This window comes from Pteropus medius, unplaced genomic scaffold, assembly GCF_902729225.1.
Source record: "Pteropus medius unplaced genomic scaffold, Ma_sr-lr_union100, whole genome shotgun sequence".
NCBI lineage: Eukaryota > Metazoa > Chordata > Mammalia > Chiroptera > Pteropodidae > Pteropus > Pteropus medius.
In genome coordinates this window covers 3,506,536-3,523,431 of record NW_024355990.1, presented here as the reverse complement: position 1 = coordinate 3,523,431, position 16,896 = coordinate 3,506,536, and the positions used below count along the sequence as shown (strand labels likewise).

Below are 16,896 nucleotides of genomic sequence, written 5' to 3'. Positions count from 1 at the left end.
GCAGGAGGTGGCACTCAGCTCTCGGTGTGAAGGAGGCCGTGCAGGCAGCTAGTCTGGTCTAACCTTCACAGCCTCGCTGAGTTCTGGGGGGCGGGAAGCAGGCCGAGGAGCCCGCAGGGCAGTGAGGAGGCTTCGCACGAGAGAGTGTGGCAGGCGGGCGAGGGCCAGATGTTGCCCACAACCATTATTCTAATTTCAATCGTCTATTATGTGAAGTATATAATTAGCATTTCACGAAAGACGTAAAATGACAACTTACATGGCAATTATTATTTGAAATTAAATTATAGAACCATCACGTGATTCCACCCTGTGTAAATACCCAGAAGAGCTAAAAGCAGAGATTCGAAGCGATGCGCATGGGGCCGTGTTCGTAGCAGTGTCCCTCACGGTCGCCGCAGGTGGTGGCAGCGGGGGGCAGGGGGGTGAGGAGGGCTGTTGTTTACTGGACTAGAGTCTCAGTTTGGGAAAATAAAATAAAGTTCTAGAAATGGATGGTGGCGATGGTTGGGTGTGAGTACTTAATGCCACTGAACTGTACACTTAAACATGGTTAAAATGGTAAATTTTCTATTTTTCACCACTGTAAAAAAATGCATTGCTCTCTCAGAAAGAAATTAAATTGTAGGTCAGAACTACATAATAGAAACTAAGTTACTTAAAAATAATCCTATTAGAAACAAAGGTAATGATCCACCACGCCCGCGCTTCCTAGACTTGTAACACACCTGCTGTCTGCTTGCCTTCTGTACCTCTGTGGCATCCGCATGGCAGGGACGCCGTATCGTGGTGGCGGCTACACAGGTCTTCCCAGGAGCCACACTGGCAGCTTGGAACTGGCCCAGGCGGCAGAGTTCACGCCACAGGAAAGGCGGCTGCTACGGATCAGGGCCGTGTGTTTGTGCCCCCCAGAGTGCTGGTGGTTACAGCGGAGGCAGCAGACTGGAGAAGGGGGGCGCCGCGGGACTGAGCCCCAGATTGTTGGAGGCGGGAACTTAATGATGGCTTAGATGTGGAGGTGAGGGAAACAGGACTCGGGGTGATACCTAGATGTTTGGCGGGTACGTTTGGGTGGATAGCAGCGCCATTCACAGAGATGGCAGGCCAGGGGCGCCAATGCACCCAAGGCCCTGGGGCTTAGGGGACGCCCTACTGTGCGCCAGGCTTGGGCAGAGCTGAGGCCATGTGGCCCTGCCCTGAAGGAGCCCTGGTCTGTGAGGAGATAGATGAGCCACTTAATGAGGTGACCTGTCCAAAGGCCCAGAGTGGCTTGGCACACAGCCACCATGCTCCCCCTGCTCCCCAAACCCCACCTGGAGCTGGGCTCACGGATACCGATGTGGGATCCAAACGTCTGTTTCCGCCACCGTTTCCTCCCTCCCCCTTTTTCCCAGGCTTTGCAAAGGTCCCCCCCACCGGGGCTCGGCCGGAGGGCTCTCTCTTCAGCCCTGCTCTGCCCGTTTCCAGAAGGCCCGGACCTGGAGGTCACACTGTGCCCTTTGCGGCTAGCTCTGGCCTCCGGCTCCTCCTAGTGCCCTGTCCCCAGGTCCCTGCGGGATCGCTGCCCGCCTGACAGTGTTTGTCCCCTAGGACAGGTCTGCGGGCTTCTTAGACGTCTTCGGGAGATGCGGCTTTGACCTAAAGAAATGATGGACCTGAAGGTCTCCAGCAGCGCCCTCCGGCGGCTGTAACGAAGCACCACACACTGGGTGGGTTAAAAGGACAGAAATGGGCCCCCTCCCAGTCCCGGAGGCCGGAAGCCTGAAATCGAGGTGCCGGGGGGCCGCGCCCCGTCTTAAGGCTGGAGGAGGAACCCTTCCTCGCCTCTCGCGTCTTCTGGGGCCCCGAGTGTGCCTGGGCTCGTGGCCGCATCACTCCGTGCTCTGCTTCCGACGTGACGCGGCCTCTTCTGCCACCCTTCACTTCCTCCTCCTCAGTCTCTCAGAAGGACCCTCGCTCCTGGGGTTAGGGCCACCCGAGTCCAGGGCGACCTCATCTGGAGAGCCTTCTCTTAATTAAATCTGCAGAGATCCTTATACCAAACAAGTCACCTTCTGAGGGGCCACCATTCCCCCCACGACAGGTCTCATGGTGGACCTGTGAGGTAGGTGGCCCCTCTGGTGTGGCTCTAATCACACTTTCCCCTGGGACCAGGCCTTTTCCGGTGGCCTTGGGAGAGTACACTGTCACAAAGGCAGAGACCTCACAGTTCTGTTTGTCTTGCCGTATTTAAGCTCATTTCCCTCTCTCTGCTGCTCGTTATATCTGCCCAGGGCCCCTGCCAAGATCATTCCTCCAGCCCCCAGCCCCGACTGCTCATGCCCCAGGAAAGGGGGATGGGAGGCCCTCGCCGTCCTCCAGGGACCAGGCCTTACGAGGGGCCCGGAGCCCCAGACTGGACACAGCCTTCGGAAGTGCTCGAAGGCTGGGGGATGATTAAAGGGCCAGGAATGGATGATTTAAGCCGAGGGAGAGAAGGCCAAGGAGCAACTGGATCGTCTTCTAGTTTTGAGAAGATAATTATTACTCAAAGGGTGGTGCCAGCTGTTTCTCATCTCCTCCGAGGACAGGGAAAAAAGAAATAAATGATGTACAGTTAGAGCAGTTGGTTAGATACAAGGGTGAACTTCCCAGCTGGGAGCATGGCTAAGGGCCGGGCCGGGTTTCCCGGGAGAGCGTGGAGAGTCGCCTGACCTGGCAGTGTCTAGGCCTGGCACCCACGGCCCCGGTGGCTTAAGCGAAGGGTTGCTGGAGGCAGGGGGCTGGACCAGACTGGCTCTGGAGCACATTCATGCCAAAGTGGGGTGCTTCCTGGCCTTGTAGGTGGACCTCCTCCTGCCACTGTCCTTTAGGTTCGCATAGGGGAGCATTTTGGGGAGGCTGCACCCTGGCCGGGCTCCCCGAGGAGATAAGCATAAGCACGTTTCGCCGGGCTGTGAACGACAGTGAATTACGCGCAGAGCTGATGCGCAGCCCACGCCAGCTCTCTGGGAGGACAGTCAGGTGCGTGTGTCTGCACTTGCCAGGGGCTCTTCATAAGAACACTGGAGACTAACGCTGAAGCCGAGGTCAGACCCCACCCAGGACACCCCGCGTCTTCCCAGGCAGCTGTGTTGTTGGGCTGTTAGGGGCAGGGGACCACCACACTGCCAAATACTGGGTGGGCAGGTGGCCCAGACAGCTGGACGATCAGGCAGGCCCAGGGCTGGTGTTCAGACAAGAAATGCCTTGGCTGGCACAGAAGCCATCAGGGGACCACGAATGCCGGTGCCAACTTCTTTTCCGAAGCCCAAGGCTCCCAGCAGACGAGGGTGTGTGCACATCTGAAATGTCTGTGGTTTTGCAGTTCCATGTCCATAAACTCACTTGGTTGAAAATAGTTCAAAATATCTAAAGCATGAGGGAGGGAGGGACCGCTTTTCTTAAAAAGGAGGGCCTCGGTTTTATCAAAATCGGCTCAAAAAAGCCCACCCACCCCAGCGCATTCTCTGCGAGTGGGGCAGTCAGGCCCCAGCGTCCCCCTCTGCACGTCAGAACTGGAGAGGGGGCGTGGGGGCGGCCACCCTGTGACCCAGGACAAGCTGTCGGGCACTCTCAGGCCACACGGAGGGGACAGGAGGGGACAGCTCGGAGGGTGTTATTCCCTGCTACGAATTCTCCCAGGGTCCCCTGCCTTCGGGCTGAGGCCCAGGTTTAAGGTGATGAGGGGGAACGGGCAGGACCGCCTCTCAGGCTCAGCCAAGGGGAGTGGAAGACACCCCTGTCCCCCAGGTCATCAGTGCCAGACCTGGATGGCCCTTCCTGGGGAATTGTTACTGTTGCTTCTCAAGTTCCAACCCATCCTTTTGTCCCCAGCTCCTAGGACCTGCCTGCCTGGTAGGTAATAGGGTTTAATAGAGGTTTGTTGGAGGGATGAAGTGTAGAAGTTCGGGGGACAAGGCCCCACTTGGGGTACACGTGGGGAGCAGGAGCCCCACCGGCAGCCCCCTCCACTTCTCCCGCGGCCTTTCTTCATATACCGTGAGATGTCTCCCTTCTAGCCCAGGTCTACACTCTGCCTTCCAGAAGCCGCTTATTGTGGGGGGCAGGGGTGGCGCCCGGCCGTAGCTGTTCCGACAGGGGTGCTCCCTCCCTGCCCCACGTGCCCCTTGGGCCAGTGCCTTCTCTGTCACCCACCCCAGAGAGTGCAGCAGCGACCCCGGGATGGAAGGGCGGGGGTGGGGAGTCGCTGGAGGGGTACCCCATCCCCGGGCCCCGGGCCACGTGACTCCTGCGCTGGCTCCTCGGCTCTTCGCCAGCAGGCCGGGGTCCTGCGGGCCGCCAGCCCCAGCGCTTAACCCTTGCAGGCGCTGAGCGCGGGAAGGCGGCGGCGGCGGCGGCGGGCGGCCAACTTTGTTTGGCTCTGTAAATAAAACCTCCAGCAGAAGGAGCCCTGAGCCCCAGGGAAGGGGAGGACTCTCTCCCCGCCTCGGCGCCGCCCCCACATCCGCCCACATCTGGCCGCAGCGGGGCGTCCGGGGGGGAGGGGGCCGGCCGCGTCCGTGGCCGTCCCCTGGGCACGAGCCAGGCGGGGGGAAGGGGGGCGCTCGGGTCGGGCACGCAGGACTCCGCGGGGGCCCGTGGCGCCTGCTGCGTCCCAGCCCCCCAGGCCCTTGACAGGCGGGCGGAGCAGCCAGTGCGAGCGGAGCCGGGAGGCCGGCGGTGCGGGAACCCGATCCGCCCGGGGGCGGGGCCGGGGCCGGGGCCGGGCGCGGGGCGCGGGAGGCCGGCGCCCGCCCGCCTCCCCCATTCATTCAGCGGAGCCCGGGGGCCGAGGGGCTCCGCGGCCAGCTCTGCACGGCGGGCGGGCGCGCGGGCGCAGGGCCCGGGCGGAACAGGGCGCCTCCGCTCCGCAGCCGTCCGCGCGCCGCGCTGCCCGCGAGCCACCATGTCGGACCCCGCGGTCAACGCGCAGCTGGACGGGATCATTTCGGACTTCGAAGGTGGGTGCCGAGCTGGCCCCGGGAGCGCTCGGAGGCCCCTGGGGCAGGGACCCCCGATGGGGGGCCCTCCCGTCGCGCCCACCTCCCCCCCTCGCGTCGCCTACGTGGAGGACCCAGTGTGGGGACCGCTGCCGCCCCGTTTCCTTCCTTTTATTGTTGTTTGTGTGTGTCGAGCAACGACAGCGTCCTCGAGGGCTTGCGAGGCTTCGTCGGGACCGCCGGCGCGGCGCGCAGTCCCCTCCCTCCGGGCTCCCGGGCCTTCGGGGCCCTCGGCCCGGTGGCTGCTCGGGGGACTTGGTTACTCGCCCCCGCGTCCTGCTGGGGAGGACAGCCCCTCCCCCACGCCCGTTTCGGGGCCAGGGCTGAGCGAATCCGGGCTGACGAGGGCTGCCGAGTGGACGCGGCCCGGGGACGATGGGGTCTTGGGGTGGGGCGCCCCATCGTCCCCTATCCGGGCCCGGGGACATCCTCAGCCGCCTCCCAGAGCCCCGCTGTGTGGGGAAGGAGGGGTCCGCGTGCGGTTGCGGGCAGGGAGCGCGGTTTGGTCCCCCCCCTTTGGGGAGGGCTTCTCCCCCTGAGTGCGGGCCAGCTCTCGGCCGGGCCTGTGTGCGCGCGCGTGCTTTTCTGCGTCCTCGTGACGGCCCGTGGCTCCGCGTCCTTCGCCCTGGGGAGTAAATAAAGCGATCGGAAGGGAAGCTCACACAATGGTCTCCAGCGCGTCGGGGCGGGTTTCTGAGGGGCGGTCCTGCCTCTGCTGGGACCTGGAGCCCCCGCCCCTCGGAGGGGCTCCCAGGCAGCCTTGGGCAGAGCCCTCTGGTGGGCCGGGGTGGGGAGAATGGGCTGAAAGGAGTTCCAGACGGCCGGCGGCCAGGCCAAGCCGGGAGGTCCTCTGACCCACGGCTGGCATCAGTTCCCGGAGCCCAGCTGCTCACGTGGCCCACCAGGGGTCCGCCCCAGTGCAGGGGCACATCTGGGGGCCAGAGCCTGGCTGGACCCAAGCAGAGCCCAGCCCTAGTGGTTCTGTGGTCCCGTGGCTGGCACGCCCTGCGCAGAGGGCCAGTGTGCTGTCGGCCGGCTCAGTGGTGGGGACACTTCAGACCGGCAGCAGCTCTGATGAACAGGGGAGCTCAGGCTCTGCAGAGCTGTGAGGGCTGTTGCTGGCCACCTGGACATCTTGGAGTGCCTGCTTGTCCTGGGAGCTCCCCTGTCTGCTTCCTTCTGTTTGCCTCTGCCTGCCCACGTGTGCCCCTCCCCCTGCCCCCTGGGAGCCGCTACTCCCCTATAGCCACTCCTCAAGGGCCCTTCATCTCCCAAATGTCCAAGGGCAAAAGTCAGCCCGTCCAGAGACCTTCAGGTTAGTGCCGTGTGTGTGCCCGTCCTCCTTGTGGCAGGCAGGGGAGGAGGTCGGCTCGCTGTCTCTGACCCCGTGCTGTGCTGGCCGTGGGGTTTCTGGGGAAGAGCGGGATGTGATCGGCTGGGCGTGGGCACCCTGGGGTGGGGTGGGGAGGTGACGCTTTGGGGTCTCGTGCCCCCACTGCTGTCACTGACCGTGCTGTGTAGGCTGCTAGTGCGTCCGCCCCAGTGCCCATCCGACCCCGACGTGCCCTGTCCGAAGACGCTGGCGGCCTGTGCAGCTTCTCGCCTGTCTAATTTAGTTGGAGACAGTGGCCTCATTGAGACCATACTGGGGCAACAATTGGCAGCCCTGTGACTCCAGGGGGAGATTTGTCACTGGGGAAGGGGGGGCCTCGCACCCTCTGATTCCCCGTATGTGTTGTGTGCCCTGAAGAGTTTGAAGTGCTCTGACAATAGGGATTCAGGTGTTAAGGAGCCCCCCACCTCTGCTTCCCAAGCGGAGGTGTGTGTGTGTGTGTGTGTGTGTGTGTGTGTGTGAGTGTTAGTGGTAGTGTGAGTGTGCCACCTTGGGGACTAGAAAGGCAGCCTTCGTACGTTCCCCGGGAACTTGGAGTAGAGCTGGGTGTTGGGGACTGGCAGCCTGGGCTGGAAGGACGTGAGGAAGGAGGAGAGGGCATGACCCAGCACAGCAGTGGGTGACAGGAGCTGGCAGAGCCAGGGCAGGGAAAGGTCACCGCTGCTGGCTAACCGGAGAAGTCCTGACGGGGGAGGCAGTGGTGCTTGAGCGACAGTCGGAATGCGCTCTGGCTGGGGCAGCCGCTGCGGCGGGGGAGGCTGGAATGAGCTGGTCTGTTAGGGGGCCGGGGCATAAAGAGGGGTCAGCTTGTGGCTGTGGAAGGCCGGGCGTGCCCGCCCGGAGCCTGGACCAGGCTGGGGAGGCAGCTGGAGTGGCCGAGATCGAGCTAGTTTTGGGGGTGCTGCCCCCGTGGAGTCTCGATTTCTGCAAGGTAGGGCAAAAGGGGCGGGGGAGGAAACTGCCAGGTCCTGGGCCGCTGGGAGACCATAATCCCTGGGGTGGAGAGACTGGCCCCCTCCAGTTGGGGGGCCACTGGGGCTGATTTTCGATCGGAGCAGGCTGGAATCCTACAGCGGGGCCAGAGGGTCCCGATCAGCGTGTTTCTGGGACGGTTGGAGGCAGTGGTGGTACCCAGGCCCGAGTGCCTGGGGCTGGGTGTGGGGTGGGTTCCCGGGGCCAGAGCAGCCTGGCCTGCAGGGCAAGTAGGAAGCTGCCCCAGGTGTGTGGGCATGTGCGTGTGTGCGTGTGTGGGAGCGACCGGGTGCCCCAAGTTAAAATTCTGCTGGTGTCCCATGTTCTGGGCACATCTGCCCCCTGCCCTGGGGACCACTCATCCCTTTTCATCATCTTATTCCGTGCCTGTCCCTTCCCCCACCTGTGAGGACCCAGGTAGTCCCAGTTCCTCAGGGTGGGACCGTTATTCACGTCGCCAGGGTAGCACAGGGATTCAGCCTGTCTCCTATTTTGGACATATGTGGGGTTCAGGTGCCCCTGGGGATCGAGAAGGTGGCGATGCCCTTCGTGAACTTGAACCTCCCACACCGCCTTTACCTTCCCTTCAAGGAGGATCTTGGGGCTCTGTGGAGACCCCCTCTCTCCACCCCCACCACGTATTTTGTATTTTGCTGATGTGATTTTTAGAGCTTTATTTTCCACTTTTTCTGGCACAAATGGCCTCAAGGTGACCTCGGCACCCATCACTGCCTGCGTGACGGGACGGCAGGCAGGGTGACCCCTTCCCCTATCTCGCTCCTGGTGGGTAGAGGCACGGGGCGTTGGGCGTGTTCTTCAGCAAATAGAGACTAAACCTGTTATCGGGAACATTGTTACGACTCGCGTCTTTGTGTAACAAAAGATATTCCAAGTGCCAGCTGTCGCCCCCCCCCCCCATGTTTGCCACCAACCAGATTTGCAGGCGGAGAGAGAATCCTGAGAGCCTTTGATGTTTGGGGAAACCAGACCAGGCGCTCTGGTCCCACAGCCGCGCTCCCGCCCCGGGGATGTCTGCCCCTCTCAGCTGCCCACCCCCCTGCCTCCTTGGAGGACCCTCGGGTCATGCTCCGGGCCTGGGACGGGAGAAGGCCTCCTGGGGAGATGGGATCCTGCAGATGTGCCTGCCTGTCCCGGAGCCCAGACACTTCTGGGACATGGGCCCTGCAGCTAAAAGGCTCTCTCATGGGTCCTGGCCACCCGAAGCGCTGGCCTGGCGCCCCTTGTGTCCAGAGCAAGGGCTCAGGCTCACCTGCCACCTGGATTATGAGGAGGACAGACACGCATGCCCTGGGGGACAGAAGCACCTCTGTAATGGGCTTTGTAGCCGGGCTGAGGGTCAGATCTGGGCCAGGGACTTGGGACAAGCACGCGCCACCCCACGCTGTGGCGCTTCTGTCTGGAAAGGCTTAGGAGGGCAAGCTCATGCTGCCATTTGAGAGCGGGTGGCGTGGGGTAAGCGTCTGACCCCCGAGCCTCAGTTCCCTCGCTGCTGGGTGGGGCTGTAAATGCCTCCATCGAGGGCTGTCCAGCACCGGCCCCGGTCCTGCTGGGTGCTGGGTGCTGCTGCTGGAGCTGGGGTGGGGGCGGCTCTGTGCGAGAGATGGGCGTGGCTGCCTCAGCGTCATGATCGGGGTGGTGGAAATTGTTCAGAGGCCCAGGCAGGGGCCTGTCTGATCCCCTGGAGCAGGAGGGTGGGCAGCCTGGCCGGCCCTGCAGATTCGGGGTGCCCGCGAAGCCTGCCTGGGCACCCCGACTCCGGCAGGGACCTGGGCTTCCGCCCGGCGGACATTCCGCCTGAGAATACTGCCTCTTTCTTCCTGTCACAGCTAAGGCTGGGGTGACGTGGGCTGCGGGGCTCCTTCACTGGGGGGTGTTCACCCAGTCTCCTCTGCCATCCCCTGCACCCCGGAGTGTCACGGTGGTGGATTGTAGGCCCGCCTAAAGGGCCAGGTGCAGATAGTGACACAGGCACATGCTGGACAACTTGGCTGCAGGGACAGGCGGTGGGGTGGGGTCAGGCCACCTGCCCAAGGCTCTACTGGCCACCAGCCTTCCTGAGAGACCGTCAAGACAGGGAGCTGGTGTCCGGGAGGGATGTGCTGGCGGCCACCCCCCTCGTCCAGCAGCCCCTGGTGAACCCTGCTTGTGGGTGGCGCTGAGCCGGCTCCCAGCTGGGGGAGCAGCCCCGCCCCTGGGCAGTGGGAAGAGCCATGTCTTTGTCTGACGCTGGGGCCGCTCAGCTCCACACTCCCCTCCCTTGCAGGGCAGGGGCGTCTGGCCCCAGGGCGGGGGCCTCGGAGCCTCTGTGCCTAGAGAAATAGACACATCGGAGTCTGAACTCCGGGTCAGCTGCGGGCACCGTGGTGGCCCATGATGGCCCTTGCTTAGGCCACATCCGTGGAGGAGGCTGCCCTGCCGGATGGGTTGTAGCAGTGGCATGGTGGCCCATTCGTGATGGAGTGTGACCAAGGGAAATGGGAACGTGTGGATGGCACGCGTGCCCTGTGGGGCCAGGGGCCCCTTCACCAGGTGACCGGCCTCAGCCCACCCCTCTCAAGTGCTGCAGCCTGGGATCCTGGCGTAGGCTGAGCAGAACGGGGTCCCCTCCTCCTCCCCCACCTCACATGCCCAGAGGTCACGGGAGGTCACATTCAGAGATTAACTCCCCCAACCTGGTTCATCAGTTGAATGCCCCTTGACAGGGGGGAGGGGCTTGCCTGCTGCCTAGAAGTCTCTTTGGGGTACGACCAGCAGCACAAGGCCGCAGTGAGGACCTGGGGGCCAGGCCGAAGGATCCAGGTTGACCCCAGACCCAGGACACGGTCCCCCCTGCCGCCAGCCCAGACCAGGTGCTCCCTCTGGGTCTGGATGGGACTCGTGTGTCTTTTGCCCACTGTCCGGTGGCACGTGGGAGACCCTCAGAAGCCTGGTGGTGTGCGTGGAATGACGGGGTGGGGTTAGGGGGCCCCCGTGGGAGACGCCTCGGAGGTCAAGGCCCCGGAGAGTTCAGTGTTTCGGTTCATCCCAGAAACCGAGGCAGGAAACGGGCTTCTCGACATAGCCACTGAGGCAAAATGGTGAAACCGTGGCTGCCCTTCCAAAGTTCTCTCAGTTTTCCCCAAATTTGGAGTCTCTGTGGGACCGAATGGCCCGGAGCTCCCTGGCACACGGTCCCAGAAGCCCGAGGATTGTAATCTCCCGGCCAAACGGCCAGTGGTGGGCCCCTGGACGGCCCCGGCGCCTGGCACATTTCTGGGCTTAGGCTGTTTACTTTGGTCTCGACAGAGCCGGGGCTCCGTCCAGCCCGGACCAGGAGATGTTCTAACAACTCCAAAAGTTTGTTGTCATTTTTTTAAAGTGCTGCCGGTGTCCAGAAGTTTAGACGGAGAGACAGGCCTCGCTTCCCGTGGATGCGGTGGGTCCACCCCACGCCAGAGCCAGGCCCCCGGGGGGCGGGAGGCCAGGGCCAGGCTCTGCCCTGCCTCTTTCTCATGTTTGTCCCTGTCCACTCTCTTTCCCATGTCCCTGAGTCTCTAACAGCTCCTCTCAGCAGGCCGACCCCCCTGCCGTCCCCCCCCACCCCGCTGTCTTTGGGTGAGCCGGGGAGGCCGATGTCAGCCTGAGTGCAAAACCCAGAACACCAAGGGGCCTGGCCTCAAACTCAGTGCTTTGTCTTCCCTGCATGTGGCTTAGAGCTTCCCGCGCCCCGGTCCCCAAGCCCCTGCCTTCCAGCACAGGGAATAGCATCGCGGGCGAGCCAGGTGACATGCGGAGGGAAGCAGGCGAGGTGACACCCTCCTCCCACGCATTCCGCTCCCGCTCTGGCTACAGCCTCCGAGGGACCCTCGGACGGGGGTTTGAAGATTGTTCCCTGGTACAGATGGGGCACGGCCACCCCCAGGGCCTCGGGTCGGGTGGGGTGGGGAGTGGGGTCTGTCTCGCGGTCCGGGTCTTGTGTAGACTGAGTGGGAGGCTCCCGGGGGTGCTTTCCCCCTCTTTCCCCTTCGGGAAACCACGTCTGCTCTGTGCCCGGCCCCCTCGCTCCACAAGGAGAGGCCGGAGTCCCTGAGTCTTGGTGGCTATTGTCAGTTCTTCTCCAGTGGTGACGCTGGCCCCTGGGGCAAGGCTTGGGGGTCCTGGACACCTCCTAATGGGAGGCTGCAGCTGAGGGTCCCCCTGGGAATGAGGAAGGGGCCACAGACAGCATCCTCTCTGCCTGGAGGAGGTTGACTATGGACGAGTCTCATCATCTCTCTGGCAGTGAAGTCCCCAGCAGAGTGAGTGTGGCCTCTGCCGTCCCCCCACCCCCAGGCAGCGACTGGACATGGAGATGTGTCTGGTGTGACACTGGCCGGTAGATTTCCACACTCCCCAGGCAGGAGCTCACTCTGTACCGTCCGGCCCCTCCCTGGGTGCAGGAAGCCGGCCGTGAGCGGGAGTAGGTGGCCTGCCTTTCCACGTGGGTGGGCAGTTTCCCTGAGGGGCCAGGGCCTGCCCCGGGTCCCCTGGAGGTAGGTACTGTCCACACCACAGGGCCTCCCCTGCTGTCCCCTGCTCACAGGGGAAGGCGTGCTCGGGAAGGCAGCTGAGTTTCGTTTTTCCTTCGGTTCAGAACGAAGTGCTGGACGGAGTCCTGTCCTCCTGTGGGCCGGGAGCGGGTCACCGCGTGGGGGAGGCAGTCGGCTCACTTGGTTGTCTGTCCAGCAGCTGTCCGTGAGCACCGGTTAAAAGCCAGCTCTGTTCTAGGTTTGAGGGGTCCAGGCATGAGCCCAGGAGAGGGGTAGGTGGAGGAGGGCTTCCTGGAGGAAGGAGCACCCAAGCAGACTCCTGGGAAGGAGCTTGCCAGGCAGGGGCTCCAGGCAGATGATGCTGGCCGGCTTCTCATGCAATTTCCACCATCTTGTAGTTTGTTTGAGAGACCCCACTGTGCCCACACCTGGCACAGGTCCCCTTGGCTCTGAGACGGGTGAGGGGAGAGGGCCGAGCTTGCAAGCCTAGGAGGCGTGAAGAGGATTAAGGCCCCATCTTTCCTCCTGGTCGGGAGCCTGGGAGAGCTGGGAGGGGCTTGGATGGTGAATAACTGAGTAACTCGGGTGGGAGGGCCGCGCCCCCTTTGTTAGCTTAGCGGGCTTGGAGTGGCTGCTCTGAGCCGGGCCTCCGTCAGCAAACCTCAGCAAGGGCTGCTCTGCTGTTTTATTTTATTTTTTTGCTAAACTACAAAAGAAACCCTTGGCGGGCATGGGGCCCCTTGGGGGTGAGATGGGGAAGGTGAGCGTTCATTAGCACCTTTGCAGGCCCAGCGCATCAGAGGGGGGTTGCTGCCCCGGATGGAAACACCCGAGTCTTGGGGTGAGGTGGGGGGATGGGGATGCTAGTGAGGGAGGAAATCCCCCTGCTCTGGCTGCAGCCCCCAGGCTGAGGCGGGGTGGGGACTCCTCAGATATTTACATCTCCTGATATTTAAATGCTGGCCAGGCTCCTGAAGCAGCTGCCCTGGAGCCAGCTGTCAGGCTCTCAGCTGCCTCCTCCTCCTCCTCCTCCTCCTCCTCCTCCTCCTCCTCCTCCTCCTCCCCCCTCCCTCCCACATTCTTTCTCTCTGACCCAAGTCCAGGCCCTTCCAGCAGTTTCCCCTTCGCTCTTCCCGTGACCAAGCTGGTTCTTGTTATTTTTCGTAATCATTTTCTTTATTGAGCACCTACTCTGTGCCAGGCACTGGACTGGGCACTTCATCCTCCAGGGCCCAGCGCGGTGGACAGGCCGCTGAGGCTCGCTCCAGTCACAGCTGGCCCGAGACCACACATCCGTCTGTCACTCCCTCCTGCTGAAACCTGGCCCGTGGCCCTCCCCGGTGCCACCTCACGTGGGCTGGCCCTGCCTGGCGGGGACAGAAATGTCAGTCTACAACAGTGGCGGGTGGGGACAGCTGGAGGTCCCGAGCCTGGGGCCCGGCAGGGGCTGCCTCTGCTCCGATCACAGTACACCTTGCACCTGTACGGGGCTGAGCGCAGTGCCGGCACATGGGGTCGGCCTGTGTTTTTAGAGCCTGGCTTTCGAGGGCCGGGGTGGGAGCTGGAGGCGGGGTGGGGTAATGGTTTAGGGCGCTGGCTCAAATCCGGCTCCGCCCTTGCCCCCCGCTGTGACACTGGCCGGGTCATTAGCCTCTCTGCCTCGGTTTCCCATCCGTAAAGTGGGGACGAGGGTCACATCGCCGTCATGAGAACTGAACGGCTGCTGTAACAGAAGCCCTTAGAACAGCGCCCGGCGTATGCTGAGCACTTAATAGACGCTGACTTAAAAATTCAAAGCCGCGGACACTTTGTAGATGGATAGGAGATGGCAGGCAGCACCCAAGGCGCTGGCGGAGAGGGTGCCTGTCTCAGCTCGGGCTGCGGTGACGGTGCCGCCGATGGGGCCTTAAACAGTACACGTTCGTTTCCCACAGCTCTGGAGGCTGGAAGTCCAGGGCCAAGCTCCCGGCAGGTTCGGTGTCTGGGGAGGGCTCTGTTCCTCGTTCCAGATGGCATCATCTTGCTCCGTTCTCCCAGGCAGAAGGGTTCTCTTGTCTAAGGGCAGTAGGGCCACCTGTGACCGCTCCAACTTCCTGTCCTCACCTCCCAAAGGTCCCAGCTCCTAGTACCATCACCTCGGGGGTTAGGATCTCAACATGGGCACTCGGGGGACCTAAACTCAGTCTATAGCAGGGACAGACATGAACGGGCCTCGCTCCTGCCCTCAGGAGGGCGACAATCTTAGGGGAGGAAGGTGATCCCTGCCCTCCGGAGGAGCGGGGAGATTTGAGGGGAGGCTGGAGGCTGGCAGGAGGCTTGCCAGCTTCCTGGACGCCAGCACGGTACGGTCCTGCCCGTCCGTGTTTCTTGTGACAAATGAGCTGAAGCGAGAGTTATGGAGGCCCTGGGCTGCTTGGGCCTTGTGTGTGTAAGGTGGACGCGGCATGGGTCTTGGGCAGGTTTTGGGGTCTTGCGACTGACACACCCCCTCGTCACATGGACCTCCACCCCCAGCAGTGTCCAGTGTGTCCTTTGGGTGTGTACTGACCCAGGAGCTGAGTGGTGGTGGCCGAGGCTGGGTTTCGACCTTGGGTGACTCTCCAGAAGGTGTGGGCTGCTGAGCTGGTGGCTCCAAGGCCCCCTGCCAGGGCTCCCCCTGAGAGGGTTGGTGCTTAGAGCTCTTCTTATAGGATTCTCAGGAGGAGGTGGGGTGGTGGTGGTAGGAGGCTTGTGAGTCACGGGAAGGCAGAGGTCCTCACCCACCTGCCCCTCAGACACACCCTGGGTGCCAGGCCCCCAGCTCTCCTGGACCAGAACCTCCCCAAGGCGAGGCTCAGCAGTCTACTTTTTAACAAGCTCCAGAAATGATTCTGATCAACAGCCAGAGCTGAGAATGATCTGGAACCAGAACTTGAGAACCATAGGGATTTAGAGGGTGAGAGCAAGGGTACAAGCAGAGAGATTCGAGCTCACGCGTGGCGAGAAGCACACGGCAGTGTCACGGCCTGGGACCGCTTTGAAAGATTCTGGTACCCATGCACCGTGAGGGCATGGCAGCGGCTGCCAAAACCCTGCCAGCCGCGTTTGGCTCCTGGGTTCAGAGATGTTTTCCCCTTAGCTTTCTCTGTGTTGGGCAGATTTTCCGCATTGCATGTAAATTGCTTTTCGTAGTCAGGAAAAGAGCAATCAATGGTATTATTAAAAGTTCATTTTCAAAAAGAGAATCGACTCATCGAACCCTGTCTCCCACCGCTGAGAGACCTGAGAAGTGACAGCCTGCTGGTTGATGGTGGCAGAGCCAGGGCTTCTGGGCCCCGGCCGGCTTTTCCAGCTCTGGGTTGGGGTGCCAAGTGGCGTGAAGGCCCGAAGGTGCCTCTGCCGCCGGGACCTGTCTCTGCTGCTGGGATCCACCTCTGCCGGCAGGTGCACTTTTGGCCACAGGAGAGTGTGGCCAGAGCTCTGCCTGGGGTGGGCGGGGGGGGTGGGTGGGCGAGGTGGGCCGGCCCTCCCCGTCCGCCCCTGGCCCGGCCCCGCCAGCTCTGCTGAGGGTGGCTCTTGCTGGACCTGGTTGGGGCAGTGAGGGGACCCTGGAGCTGGTGGCAGATCGCAGAATGGCCTTCACGGGGCCATCTGGTGTCTGAGCTAGAAGGGGCCTTTCGGTCCAGCCCTTCCTGTACTTTCCCCAGGAAACCGAGGCCGGAGGGGTCGCGGCCTGGCTTGGGTGGGGCCTAGATGGCACTTATGATAACTCCGTGCCTTGCCCCAGCCGCCGCCTCAGCTTGGGGCGTCCGCGGAGATTCCCCTGTCCTCCCACACTGAGGAGTTATGCTGAGGACAACTTGGTGAAAATTCTCCATTATCAGTTCAGAGAAGAATGATTTCCGCCTGCAGCTCCCTTTCCTGCAGTCTCCCAGGGGGCTTTCAGGCCGCTGGGGTGCGTGGGCTCCCTGCTGGTACGGCAGACACTGGGCAGTTTCAGTGGGTGGGGTCTCGGTCCTCTCCCTGCCCTGTGTCCCCTGAAGCTGGTGGCCGGGAAGAGCCTGGCTGCCTGGGGGCTTCGTGGAAATCCGGGAGGTCAGAGGTTACGGAGCTGAGCTGGTGGTGCGGGGCTGTGGCGGTGGCGCGGGTCTCCCAGGAGCCGCGGGGAGCAGGATTTGGAGTTCACCGTAGACAGCTTTCATCTTTTCCTCCCCCATAGAATCGAGGGGTTGTTCCTTTATGGGGTGTGGCCCTGGAGGGGATGGTTTATCTGTCCACCTGCAGCCGAGCAGGCAGGTAGCCGAAGGGCCACACGCTGCCAGCCTCTTGGCAAGAACAGCAGGCAGAGGAAGAAGTCCCGTTACAGGGTCACCGTGAAGGCCGGTCCCCCTTCGAGGATGCTGGGGCACAGTGCCCGCCCTGCCCGGGGGACGGGTCTGTTCTGTCCTTCAAGAGGTGCTTCCCCCGCCTGACCCCAAGACTGCAGCTTAGGGTGGACGAACACGCGGAGGCGCAAAGAACAAACTGGAATGAGGAAGTCGGCAGCTGGCGGCCGGGAAGGTAGAGCTGAGGGACAGGGCAGTGGGGGTCGCTGGGTCAGGGGCACCGGGCCAGAGACAGGCTAGGGGCTTTGGCAGGAGGGGCCGGCCGGCTAGGCAGGGTGTCAGCGAGCGTGGGGCTTCCTGTGGCTGCTGCAACTAAGTGTCACAAACTGAGGGGCTCAAAACACAGGTCTGGAGGCCGAAGTCCAAAATGGAGGCGTGGGCAGGGCTGGTTCCCTCCGGAGGCCCTGAGGGAGCACGTGTCCCCGGCCTCTCTCCCGGCACTGGGGGCTCCCGGTAACCCTTGGCGTTGCTTGGCTCGGGACAGGTCACTCCAGTCTCCGTCTGTCTCCGAGTGCCTTCCCGCCGCGTGTCTCCACATCACCGTCTCTGTCTCTTATAGGGACACTCATTGGATTCAGGACCCACTGTAAATCCGCGATGATGTAGCCTGAGATTCT

The 16,896-nt window shown here is 62.5% G+C and overlaps 1 protein-coding gene across 5 annotated transcripts in view; it reads left to right on the top strand.

Annotated features, from left to right (window-relative positions):
• Window positions 1-16,896, top strand: part of SEPTIN9 (septin 9) — a 141,537-nt gene that overhangs the window by 48,343 nt on the left and 76,298 nt on the right. The window contains exon 1 of one of the 5 annotated variants that reach the window (XM_039859533.1): window positions 4,792-4,982. The exons of the other annotated variants lie outside the window; for them this stretch is intronic. Within the exon in view, the coding sequence (XP_039715467.1) occupies window positions 4,928-4,982 (55 nt within the window). The 5' untranslated portion in view covers window positions 4,792-4,927. Of the gene's footprint in view, window positions 1-4,791; window positions 4,983-16,896 lie in introns of those variants that run through there. 5 annotated transcript variants of the gene reach the window in all.